The 13,368-nt window shown below is 42.6% G+C and overlaps 1 protein-coding gene across 1 annotated transcript; it reads right to left on the bottom strand.

The window, feature by feature from the left end:
• Nucleotides 1-1,768: 1,768 nt before the first annotated feature.
• LOC145819122 (uncharacterized) lies at nucleotides 1,769-12,902 on the bottom strand. The gene is made up of 2 exons (XM_082913079.1): nucleotides 12,261-12,902; nucleotides 1,769-2,365 (listed from the first exon to the last, which is right to left on the bottom strand). Exons 1-2 carry the CDS (start codon nucleotides 12,900-12,902, stop codon nucleotides 1,769-1,771), a joined length of 1,239 nt encoding a protein of 412 aa, XP_082769205.1.
• Between the last annotated feature and the right edge of the window lie 466 nt (nucleotides 12,903-13,368).

Raw genomic sequence — 13,368 nt, 5'->3', positions numbered from 1 at the left:
TCGGGGATACGCGCAGGCCGAGAAGACTTATGAGCGGCAAGTTCAGGCTACCAAGGACATCTTTTTCCAGTGCGGTTGGAAAGCTGCCGCGGAAAAAGTTGGCCTTGGTTAAGACGCTGATATGTTCCTGAATCCCCCTGCAGCCTATATCCCGGTCTACATGCAGGCGTACGCTAATGCTGCTCAAAACCGGCTCATCGAAGAGGCAAGGAAAGCGGCCGAGGAAGAAGCCGCCGCCACGCAACAAACCGAGCAAACTTCTCCCCAAGCATCTCAAGATATCGAAGATCAACTAGTTGATCGGGAGGTTGTCGCGGTGGAAGGCGCTGACGACAAGGCCGTGGATGGGTTGCCTAAGCAAATGGTTAAGGTCGCCGAGCAGACGGTTGACCTTGAGTTAGATTGATGATGTTCCCTTCAATTTTCTGCTTCGTTTTTGCTTCTTTGCCTTTTTAGAATGTAACCGGGCTATGCCCCACAGTTGTAATGCAATTTCCTTGGTTAATGAAATTCAAACTTTTTTGCTTGCTGATCTTCTATTTCTGTTCAGTTGACATGTGCAAAATTTCTTCATTCAAATTTTAATGCATCACGACTGTTAGGTCAACCATGCCGTGCAATATGCCAAGCTAAAATTAGAATTTCATCAACTCACATGTTCGCGAATCATAACCGGAAGCTCGGTTCTTTGATTCTTCGAATGAACCCAGACAATCTCATTCGGCCGAGCGAAGTCAACTCGGCCTTAAATTTGGCAGAGCGCGAACATTTAGAGCAAAGTGAGCATAAATCAGCTCGGTCTTTGTAGTTTTGAAAACGCCCAAACTTTTCATTCTGGCCGAGCAAAAATCACCTCGGTCGCTCTGGCTTCGACATCACTTCAAGTCTTGTATTTGGGCAGGTAAAGATTAGCTCGGCCCTAAAGGAAGTTGGACAAATCACCAACATTTCATTTGGGTCGAGCAAGACCTGCTCAGCCTCTAAATTAGGCAAAACACCAATGTTTCAATGTGGCCGAGCAAAATCAGCTCGGCCTTTTGTGTTGGATAGAACGCCAACACTTCTTTTGTCCAAGCAAAGTCAGCTTGGCTTTTTGTAAGTTGGACAAGGCACCAACGGATCGTTTGGCCGAGCAAAATCAGCTCAGCTCTTATCAATTGGACAAAACACCAACAGTTCGTTTTGGCAGAGCAAAATCAGCTCGGCCTTTACATTGGACAAAACACCAATATTTCAATTGGGTGAGCAAAAATCAACTCGGCCACTACGCCGATTGGACAATTCACCAACTGTTTGTGCGGTCTGTTTCTATACCGGTCAGGGGAAATCAGTTCTGCCCGGTGCGGGTTGGTCTCCTTGTCCCTTGCCTCCATAGTGGCCCAGTATCCTTGCCATGTCATTCGTACAGCAAGATATAATCCAAAAGAACAATAGGGCTACTTTTCATTACAAAAAGCAGTGTTATCTTTTACATCAAGTGCCAAAAGGCTAAAGGTCTAGAAGCAACAAAAGCAAGTACATTTTAAAAGTAGAAAATCTTAAGGTTGGCTGCATTCCATGGTCTGGGGATAGCTTTACCGTCTAAGTCCTCCAGATGGTATGCCCATTTGCCTGCAAGGCCAGTCACCTTGTATGGTCCTTCCCAATTTGCGTCAAGTTTTCCTTCACCAGGGACCACCATGTTGCCCATCACTTTCCTTAAGACCCAGTCCCCGATTTTGAACAGCTTGGGGTGCACAGCCTTGTTGTATTTCCTGGAGACTTCTTGCTAATAAGTCGCTATGTGGATCAGAGCCCGTTCCCTTCTTTCCTCGGCTAGGTCAAGTTCCAATGCCACTGCTTCATTGTTCAAATTTGGCTGGAAGCTCTCAGACCGGATGGTTGGCATACCAATTTCCAGCGGGATAACGACTTCCATGCCATAGGCCAAGGCGAATGGTGTCTCTTCGGTCGACCGCCTTGGCGTAGTGCGGTATGCCCATAGCACATTAGGGAGTTCTTCAGCCCACTTACCTTTGGCTTTTTCAAGCCGCTTCTTCAACCCGTCCAGGATGGTCTTGTTTGAGGCCTCTGCTTGACCATTCGACTGAGGATAGGACGGCGTTGAATTGTAGAACTCAATTTTTAACTCTTCGCAAAATCCGCGAAAGAGTTTCCCATCGAATTGAGTGCCATTATCTGAGATGAGGGCCTTAGGTATGCTGAAGCGAGTGATGACATTTTTCCAAACAAACTTCTTCACATCTTTTTCCTTTATGGTTGCCAATGGCTCGGCCTCAACCCACTTGGTGAAATAGTCGGTCGCGGCGATGAAGAATTTGCGATTGCCCAGAGCTGCTGGGAGCGCTCCAACAATAACTAATCCCTAGAGTGCAAACGGCTAGGGACTTGTGAGGGGGAGCAATTCTCTAGCGGGCTGGTGGATTTGGTGAGCAAACTTCTGACACTTTTCACATCGACGAACGTATTTCTGCGCATCCACCTGCATGCATGGCCACCAGTAGCCTTGGGAAATTGCTCGGTAAGCCAAAGATCTGCCCCCAGTACGGCTCCCGCAGATGCCTTCATGGATCTCACAGAGGAAGGCTTCTACTTTAGCGGGATGGACACACTCTAGGAACGGCCCGGTAAAAGACTTCTTGTATAAGGTTCCGGACGGCGAGAGCCAAAACCGCTCCGACTTAGTCCGAATTTTGTTTGCCGCCTTCTTTTCTTCAAGCAGAACTCTATCTTTTAGGAAGGTGATGATGGGGTCCATTGTCATGACCCAAACCCGCCCCTATGGGTTTAGCACCGTAACCGGCCAGTAATCCAAGATTACCGAAGGCCTGCTTAACAGTAATACAGTAAAACAGAGTACAGGGGCATGGTGGAAGCCAAAACAGTAAATAAACGATGTCCAATGAGCTGTGACAGTCTGTATGCCAAAAAGACTTTTCATACACATACATGAACAGTACAGAACAGTATGTACATATATACAATCATTCAGTTCAGGGACCTAATCCCTACTAAACAGTCCAGTAATAGTCTATACAGTTATACAAACAGATACAAAGACAGACGGGGAAATTAAAACACCCCTAAGCCATAACTTGACGGGCTCAGAACCTCGCAGTGAGGCACAGTGGTTGCCTTGACAAAACTGGAGCTTACCCCGACGCTTCTAACCACGGTCTGGTGCCTGTACACCTACATATATATATGAGCAGTGAGCTAAAGCCCAATGAATAACGTAATGCGTAAAGGAGTTAAGAATGAATGTCCTTATACTAATGAAAATAGTTCATTAATTCAGTATATCAGTCATTTAGTCATATGTGGTACATCCATTAGCATAACAGTACAGTAAACAGTAGGTCTTAAAAGACCGAACAGTAAATGATGGCCATCAATCAGTAAACAGTAGTGGTTCCAACAAGGGAACCAACAGAGATCTCTGTAACTGTAACGGTAAACAGTAGTTGCTAAGGATGCCACAATACAGTTCAGAATATAGGACATACATTCATTCAATTAACAGTATCAGTTCAGAAAGCAGTACAGTTCATTTGTTCAGAAGATAATCATTTTGAACATATCTTTACACAGTTGTTACGCACAGAGTTCTGGGCTACAGTAATGCTAGAGCGCGTCCCCAGTCACCAACCCTACACAGTTACAGATTGAACACACACTAAGCTACACAGTTGGGAAAGATAATAACTTAATCCCTAATTTGCCTTGCTGTGTTCTACATCTATATCCTCATTAAGATGTCTTAAACTAGGCCTAAGAATGCCTAGGATGGAATGAGGATACAAAGACGCATTCAGAAAACATTTTCAGAATTTTCAGAAAACAGAGGTCCCGCTCGAGCGTAGGTTTACCTGTTCGAGCGGACATGCAGACAAAGGTATCCGCTCAAGCATAGACTTACCCGCTCGAGCATACTGCAAAACAATCAAAAGTGCTGGATAGGTGAAATTCACGCTCGATTGGGCACTCGACACATGGGTGTGGAGCGTAAGACACAAGGTCCCGCTTGAGCGTCAATTCTTCCGCTCGAGTGGACTTCAAAACAGTGTAAAGTACTGGGAGCACGAATTTCACACTCGGGCGCCAGTTACCCCGCTCGAGCGTGAGTTCAAAATCTGAAATTCCCAGATTTGAACCTCAAGCTCAAATTCAACCTTTGATGCATCAAAGCCAAACCTTTTTGGGCCAATTTTCCAGAAAACATTCCAAAACTCATAGTTCAACATGATTCTAAGCTCAAATGTAAAATCAAAGCCCCAATGGAAGATCATTTGAACCCAATTTGAAACCAAATTTCATGAATATGAAGAACATGCAAACATGCATGAATTTAACCAATTCAAAGCTTCCAACACTTGCTCTAATGAGCTAATTCTTTTAAAAAACATGATGATTTCCTGAACTTTAGCATAAACATGAACATGCATGTGAGATTCCAAGAACATTAACTTCAAAACTCAAGAATGGCAACATGCATGCATGGATTAAGCTCTTAATTCAACAACTTGAGCTAGTTCTAGACTTAATTCACTAATTTGACATGAAACATGCAAGATCAAGCTCAATTCATAAATAAGAGGGTAATTACTCTACCTTAGGTCTTGAATTACAAGACTAGTAGCTCAATTTAGCAATGGATTCCTCAAATCTACCAAGTTTCCAAGCCAATTCTCAAGAACTCAAGATGAACAACTCAATTCCTCTCACTCTCTCACTCTAGTCGGCTAGAACAAGGAAATAGGCTGATGAAATGTGTTATGTGATCAAGTGTGTGTAAGGCTCAAATGTTTAGATGATGGGCCACTTAAGTTGCAAAATTGTGAATAAGGCCAACTTGTAATTTATCAATAATTAATCTAATTTAATCGTACCAAATCACATTTCAGATAAATACACCATAAAATCACATAAATCCTAATGATCATAAAACATCAATCGATTTCAGATTCGGCCGCCGATAAGGCCTTCAATTCGCAGTTTAAAACATAAGACGTGAACAGATAACCAAACAGTCAAACAGATAGACTTGCAATTTAACTAACATATTCAATCAGTCAGTTCAGTGTTTTAGTCGGTAAACAGTGGTGAGGGTTGTTACAGTCACCCCTCCTTAAAAAGAGTTTAGTCCTCTAAACTCGAGTTACCTTTATTTTGGGAGAAAACAGGATTCAGTGGAAATAGTTCAGGATATCTTTTAGCCATGTCATCTTCCCTCTCCCAAGTGGCATACACGCCACCATGGTTTTGCCAGTCAACTTTCACCAACGGGATCTCTTTGTTTCTCAACTTCTTGATCCGTCTGTTTACAATCTGAATAGGCCGTTCCTCATAAGTGTAATTATCACTCAGCACTACACGAGTAGGCTCTATCACGTGGAAAGGATCCCGAAGGTAATCCCTCAACATAGAAATGTGGAAGACGTTGTGGATATGCTCCATTTCAGGAGGAAGCGCAACTTGATATGCCACTGGATTGATTTTCTCAATAATCTCATATGGTCTGACGTATCTCGGCGCTAACTTGCCTTTGACTCCAAAACGAGTCTGGCCTTTCATCGGTGTCACTTTCACAAACACGTGATCACCCACTTCATATTCTCTATCCCGTCTTCTGACATCAGTATAACTTTTCTGTCTGCTCTGTGCAGTTTTCAGTGTCTGCTGTATCAATTTCACTTTCTTAGTCGTTTCATATACAATCTCGGGCCCAAGCAAAGGCCCATCTCCAACTTCTGCCCAGCAAATCGGAGATCTACATTTTCTGCCATACAATGCCTCGAAAGGCGCCATACTAATACTTGAATCATAACTGTTGTTGTAGGCGAATTCAGCCAATGGCAAATGGCTTTCCCAATTTCCCTGAAAATCAAGGACACACGTTCTCAGTAAATCCTCCAGAGTTTGGATGGTCCTTTCTGACTGGCCATCGGTCTGAGCATGATAAGCACTACTCAGTCTCAATTCAGTATCCAATGCAGTCTATAAGCTTTGCCAAAATCTCGATGTAAACTTCGAATCCTTGTCAGAAACAATGGACATAGGCACTCCATGCAGTCTAACAATTTCATCAATATAGAGTATAGCCAATTTGTCCACATTATAAATTGTCTTAACAGGTAAGAAGTGAGCAGATTTAGTCAGTCTATCAAGAATAACCCAAATTGAGTCCATACCTTTACTGGAGCGAGGCAATCCCACAATAAAATCCATGGTGATATGCTCCCATTTCCACTCCGGTATCGGTAAGGGCTGCAATAAGCCTTCGGGTCGTTGATGTTCGGCTTTAACTTGTTGGCAATGAAGACATTTCGATACAAAATCAGCAATTTCTTTCTTCATTCCCGGCCACCAGAAATTCAGTTTCAGATCTTGATACATTTTCGTATTCCCTGGATGGATAGAAAATTTTAAATTGTGGCCCTCTTGCAGAACTCTTCTTTTCAATTCAGAATCATTTGCTACGCATAGTCTTTCTTGAAATTTCAGTACATCATTTTCAAATTTGAAACCTGGTCTTGGTTTAGTTTCCCTTTCTTCGATGATCTTCCACAAGAAGTCATCCAGTTGCTGTTTCTCTTTAATCTCTTCAATCAGTGCTGGTTGAGCAGAAATAGCAGTTATTGTTCCACCTTGTTCTCGTAAAACAATTTCAATTTCAGATTTTTCAAGGTCACAAAGTAATTCTTTCTGCCCGGTAAGCAAACAGGCTAAATTTCCAATCGATTTCCGGCTCAGTGCATCGGCAACGGTGTTGGCTTTTCCCGGATGGTACAAAATCTGTAGGTCATAGTCTTTAATCAGTTCTAGCTATCTCCGCTGTCTCATGTTCAGTTCTTTCTGTGTGAAGAAATATTTCAGACTCTTGTGGTTGGTATATACTTCACATGTCGCCCCATACAGATAGTGACGCTAGATTTTCAGTGCAAATACTACTGCAGCAAGTTCCAGATCATGGATCGGGTAGTTCTTTTCGTGCGGTCTCAGTTGTCGGGAAGCATAAGCAATAACTCTCCCATTCTGCATTAAAACACATCCCAAACCCTTATGAGAAGCATCACTAAATACAGTAAAACCATCCGTACCTAAAGGTAGGGTAAGAATCGGTGCAGTTACAAGTCGAGTTTTCAACTCTTGGAATGCTGATTCCCTTTGGTCAGTCCAGTCAAATGATATCCCCTTCTGAGTTAACTGAGTCAACGGTAAGGCAATTTTGGAGAAATCTTTGACAAATCTTCTATAATACCCAGCTAGTCCCAAAAAGCTTCGGACTTCTGTCACATTTGTTGGTCCAGGCCAGTTTACTACAGCTTCAATTTTCTGCAGATCAATAGAAATTCCATCTTTGCTAACAACATGCCCCAAAAACATAACATGATCAAGCCAAAATTCGCATTTAGACAGTTTAGTATAAAGTTTCTGTTCTCTTAGGGTCTGTAGGGCAAGTCTCAGATGATGTTCATGTTCTTCTATACTTTTGGAGTAAATCAGTATGTCATCAATGAATACTACAATAAAGTCATCAAGGTATGGTTTAAAGATTCTGTTCATGAGGTCCATAAATGCAGCAGGTGCATTGGTAACTCCGAAAGGCATAACTAAAAATTTGTAATGTCCGTACATCGTTCGAAAAGCAGTTTTGTCAATGTCTTCTGGTTTAACTTTCAACTGATGGTATCCTGATCTGAGGTCGATCTTAGAGAACACTTGAGCACCATGTAACTGATCAAATAAGTCATCAATACGTGGCAATGGGTATATATTTTTCACAGTTACCTTGTTCAGTTCACGGTAGTCATTACACAGTCTCAGTGAGCCATCTTTCTTCTTCACAAATAAAACAGGAGCGCCCCATGGCGAAGTGATAGGCCTGATGAACTTCTTATCTAACAGTTCTTGCAGTTGCACTTTTAATTCCTTCAGTTCAGTTGGAGCCATTCGGTAAGGAGCTTTAGATACTGGCTGCGTTCCCGGAATCACATCAATGGTAAATTCAATCTCCCTGTCAATCAAATCCCCTGGCAGATTATCTGCAAAAACATCTGGGAATTCTCTGACTATAGGAATACTGTTCACGTTAGCATTATCATCAGTAGATACAGTCAATACAAAACATAGATATCCCTTACACCCCTTTCTAATCAATTTAACAGCTTTCACAGATGAAATCAAGTACGGAGGAGGTACTACTCCAACCCCATTAAACACAAATTCGAGTAAACCCGGTGGACGGAAAACTACTTGTTTCGTTACACAGTCTATGGTAGCATGGTATTTCGTTAACTAGTCCATTCCCAATATTCCATCAAAATGATCAATGTTCAGGGGCAGTAAGTCAATAAACAAATGTGCATCTCCAACAATAATTTCACAAACAGGGTACATATATGCACAGGCCATAGATCCCCGAATGGGTGATGATACAGCTAACAGATAATTCATGGGTTCTAATGGTCTATTCAGTTTTCGCGAAAAAGCATGCGACACATATGAATGCGTAGACCCCGAATCAATCAGTACATAAGTATTTTGAGTACAAATAGAGAGAATACCTGACACAACGGTCTCGGTATTCTGCACGTCTCCCGGTACTTGGGCGAACACTCGACCCTGCCTCATGGGCTCTTTCCCGGTAACTTTGGGGTTTGATTTTGGTGCAACAGTTGATGCTGCCACGCTTGGTGCAGCTTTACTACTGGCTTGTGAAGCAGATGGGTAGTCTTTAACCATGTGGCCCACCTTGCCACACCTGTAACAGGCTCCAGATATTTTGTAATAGACCCCTTTGTGCTTCTTGCCACACTCAGAACAGGGTGCTATGAAACCACTCCCTTGGCTGGGGCTAGTTGTTGACCCCGTATTCTGTTTCTTGTTCAATGGGTTATGCTTGCCTTTCTTGAATTTAAAACCCTGCCTTTTACGATGCCATTCAGACGCTGGTGTTTCAGTTTTCAGTGCCTCGATATTCGATTCAGCCATCAAGGCTTGGTCAAGAACATTTACGTAATTCGGTAATTTCAGAACATTTATTCTGTCGAGTATTGCAACATTAAGGCCGCCTTCAAACTTCCTGGCCTTCTTGTAGTCAGTGTGAACCATATGTGGTGCATATCTAGTAAGCTCAGTGAACTTCGTTTCATATTCAGCAACGGACATTGTGCCCTATCTCAGCTGTTCAAATTCAATTATTTTTCTGTTCCTAACACATTGAGGGAAGTACTTTTCAAAGAAGGCTCCTTTGAATTGAGCCCAAGTCATTACAGTGTTGTCATCATAGATAAGCATCCACCACCTTCTAGCTTCTTCTTGCAGAGTAAAGGTGGCCAATAGCACTTTATGTGCTTCGGAGCACGGAAAGACCTCAAACAATTTTTCTGTCTCGAGAACCCATGCTTTAGCTTTTAACAGTTCAAGGCCTCCCTGGAAGGATGACAGTTTCATTTTGCTGAACTTATGGGTGAGAGTAATTATGTCCCCATCATTAACATTCACATTCTGTTCCGGCTGTACCGGAGGAGGAGGTGGGGGCTGTTGATTCTGTTGTTGATCTAGTCTCTCAGTTATTAGTTCTATCATTCTTTCCAACCTTGCCATTCTTGCCTCAGAGGATGAGGATTCAGATTAATTTACAGTTCTCACATTATCCATTTCACTATAGGCAGTTATAACAGTTATCAACATAGGCCGTCATTTGTTTAAACAGATTAACACATTAGCATACATTCAGTCATGTCGTAGCCACACACTTATCATACTCATGTAATGCCCTAATCTCTTTTCTAGGACATCCTATAGCTCATTGGGACACGTGTGTGCGGTATAACTCCTAGTAAGTATCGCTCTGATACCACTCTGTCATAACCCAAGCCCGCCCCTATGGGTTTAGCACCGTAACCGGCCAGTAATCCAAGATTACCGAAGGCCTGCTTAACAGTAATACCGTAAAACAGAGTACAGGGGCATGACGGAATCCAAAACAGTAAATAAATAATGTCCAATGAGCTGTGACAGTCTGTATGCCAAAAAGACTTTTCATACACATATACATGAACAGTACAGAACAGTATGTATATATATACAATCATTCAGTTCAGGGACCTAATCCTTACTAAACAGTCCAGTAACAGTCTATACAGTTATACAAACAGATACAAAGACAGACGGGGAAATTAAAACACCCCTAAGCCATAACTTGACGGGCTCGGAACCTCGCGGTGAGGCACAGTGGTTGGCTTGACAAAACTGGAGTTTACCCCGACGCTTCTAACCACGGTCTGGTGCCTGTACACCTACATATATATATGAGCAGTGAGCTAAAGCCCAGTGAATAACGTAATGCGTAAAGGGGTTAAGAATGAATGTCATTATAGTAATGAAAACAGTTCGTTAAGTATATCAGTCATTCAGTCATATGTGGTACATCCATTAGCATAACAGTACAGTAAACAGTAGGTCTTAAAAGACCGAACAGTAAATGATGGCCATCAATCAGTAAACAGTAGTGGTTCCAACAAGGGAACCGACAGAGATCTCTGTAACAGTAACGGTAAACAGTAGTTGCTAAGGATGCCACAATACAGTTCAGAATATAGGACATATATTCATTCAATTAACAGTATCAGTTCAGAAAGCAGTACAGTTCATTTGTTCAGAAGATAATCATTTTGAACATATCTTTACACAGTTGTTACTCACAGAGTTCTGGGCTACAGTAAAGCTAGAGCGCGTCCCCAGTCACCAACCCTACACAGTTACAGATTGAACACACACTAAGCTACACAGTTGGGAAAGATAATAACTTAATCCCTAATTTGCCTCGGTGTGTTCTACATCTATATCCTCATTAAGATGTCTTAAACTAGGCCTAAGAATGCCTAGGATGGGATGAGGATGCAAAAACGCATTCAGAAAACATTTTCAGAATTTTCAAAAAACAGAGGTCCCGCTCGAGCGTAGGTTTACCCGCTCGAGCGGACATGCAGACAAAGGTATCCGTTCAAGCGTAGACTTACCCGCTCAAGCGTACTGCAAAACAGTCAAAAGTGCTGGATAGGTGAAATTCACGCTTGATTGGGCGCTCAACACACGGGTGTCGAGCGTAAGACACAAGGTCCCGCTCGAGTGTCAATTTTTCCGCTCGAGCGGACTTCAAAACAGTGCAAAGTACTGGGAGCACGAATTTCACGCTCGAGCGCCAGTTACCCCACTCGAGCGTGAGTTCAAAATCTAGAATTCTCAGATTTGAACCTCAAGCTCAAATTCAACCTTTGATGCATCAAAGCCAAATCTTTTTGGGCCAATTTTCCAAAAAACATTCCAAAACTCATAGTTCAACATGATTCTAAGCTCAAATGTAAAATCAAAGCCCCAATGGAAGATCATTTGAACCCAATTTGAAACCAAATTTCATGAATATGAAGAACATGCAAACATGCATGAATTTAACCAATTCAAAGCTTCCAACACTTGGTCTAATGAGCCAATTCTTTTCAAAAACATGATGATTTCCTGAACTTTAGCATAAACATGAACATGCATGTGAGATTCCAAGAACATTAACTTCAAAACTCAAGAATGGCAACATGCATGCATGGATTAAGCTCTTAATTCAACAACTTGAGCTAGTTCTAGACTTAATTCACTAATTTGACATGAAACATGCAAGATCAAGCTTAATTCATAAATAAGAGGGTAATTACTCTACCTTAGGTCTTGAATTACAAGACTAGCAGCTCAATTTAGCAATGGATTCCTCAAATCTACCAAGTTTCCAAGCCAATTCTCAAGAACTCAAGATGAACAACTCAATTCCTCTCACTCTGTCACTCTAGTCGGCTAGAACAAGGAAATAGGCTGATGAAATGTGTTATGTGATCAAGTGTGTGTAAGGCTTAAATGTTTAGATGATGGGCCATTTAAGTGGCAAAATTGTGAATAAGGCCAACTTGCAATTTATCAATAATTAATCTAATTTAATCGCACCAAATCACATTTCAGATAAATACACCATGAAATCACATAAATCCTAATGATCATAAAACATCAATAGATTTCAGATTCGGCCGCCGATAAGGCCTTCAATTCGTAATTTAAAGCATAAGACGTGAACAGATAACCAAACAGTCAAACATATAGAAATGCAATTTAACTAACATATTCAATCAGTCAGTTCAGTGTTTTAGTCGGTAAACAGTGGTAAGGGTTGTTACATCCATCTAGGAAGGTCCCAAGTCGGCGCAGAATACCTCGGGCATTTTTGGTTCGTCAATGCTTGGCTGAGGTAAAAATTCTATCATTAAGGGGTTAGGAAAAGCTGTCTGTGTAGAAGCAAGCCCGGCCAATTCATCAGCTGTGTTGTTTTCTTCGCGCTTGATCTGTGCCATTCTTATGGCGGCGAACTCCTTGATCTCTGCGTGCACCAGTGCTTGATACTTCACCATTCGCTCATCCCTGGCCTCATACTTCCCAAAGACCTGATTGACCACCAACTTGGAGTCGCTGAATACCATAAGAGCTAACGCTTTCATTCTCATTGCGCTTCTTAGTCCAGCAAGGAGGGCTTCATACTCCGCCTCGTTGTTGGATGCTGGGAAGCCGAGCGTAATTGCTTGCTCGATAACCAGCCCGTCCGGTGAAGTCAGTACGATACCCAGCTCGGCCCCATGTCTATTGGATGCCCCATCGACGAAGAGCTTCCACATCTTGCCAATGAACAGCTTCCAGCAATCAGAGGGGTTTTGGGAGTTTCTCAATTCCAAGTCTCTGGTCGACTCATTCTGGTCTCTTCCCTTGTCTTGGTTGAGTTCGTTTTCCAATATGTTACCCGGCTTCGCTAGTTCGGTTGCCCTTCGCCCTTCTTCCTCTTGCGAGCCAACACTTGTCTCCATTGCTTGAACCACGGGCTGTGCTAAATCCTCACCAGCCAAATCAATCGGGCTAACTGGATGCGTTCCACGGGCAAATTCCGCCACAAAGTCTGCAAGAGCTTGAGCCTTGATTGCGGTGCGCGGGTGGAACTTGATGTCGTATTACCCCAATTCCACGGCCTATTTCAAAATTGGTCCGGTAAAGTCCGCCTTTTCAAAGAGTACCTTAAGCGGAAACTCGGTTAGCACAACTATTGTATGGGCATGGAAATAGTGCGTCAGCTTTCTCGAAGCCATCATCAGGGCCAGGGCTAATTTTTCTAGCGGCAGATATCTTGATTCAGCAGGGAGCAAGGTCTTGCCTACATAGAAGATTGGTAGGTGCTGGATGCTGTAGACACCCCATTTTTGACCGACCTCAAGACTTGGGCGTCACCATTGGAACACTTGGTGATTACCCTTGTTTGTGTTCGTTTGGAGTTCCCGG

The sequence above is a fragment of the Camellia sinensis genome, chromosome 2, assembly GCF_055761805.1.
Source record: "Camellia sinensis isolate YWXY chromosome 2, ASM5576180v1, whole genome shotgun sequence".
Taxonomy (NCBI): Eukaryota; Viridiplantae; Streptophyta; class Magnoliopsida; order Ericales; family Theaceae; genus Camellia; species Camellia sinensis.
Note: the sequence above shows the minus strand (reverse complement) of the source record. Positions and strands in the feature narration are given on the sequence as shown.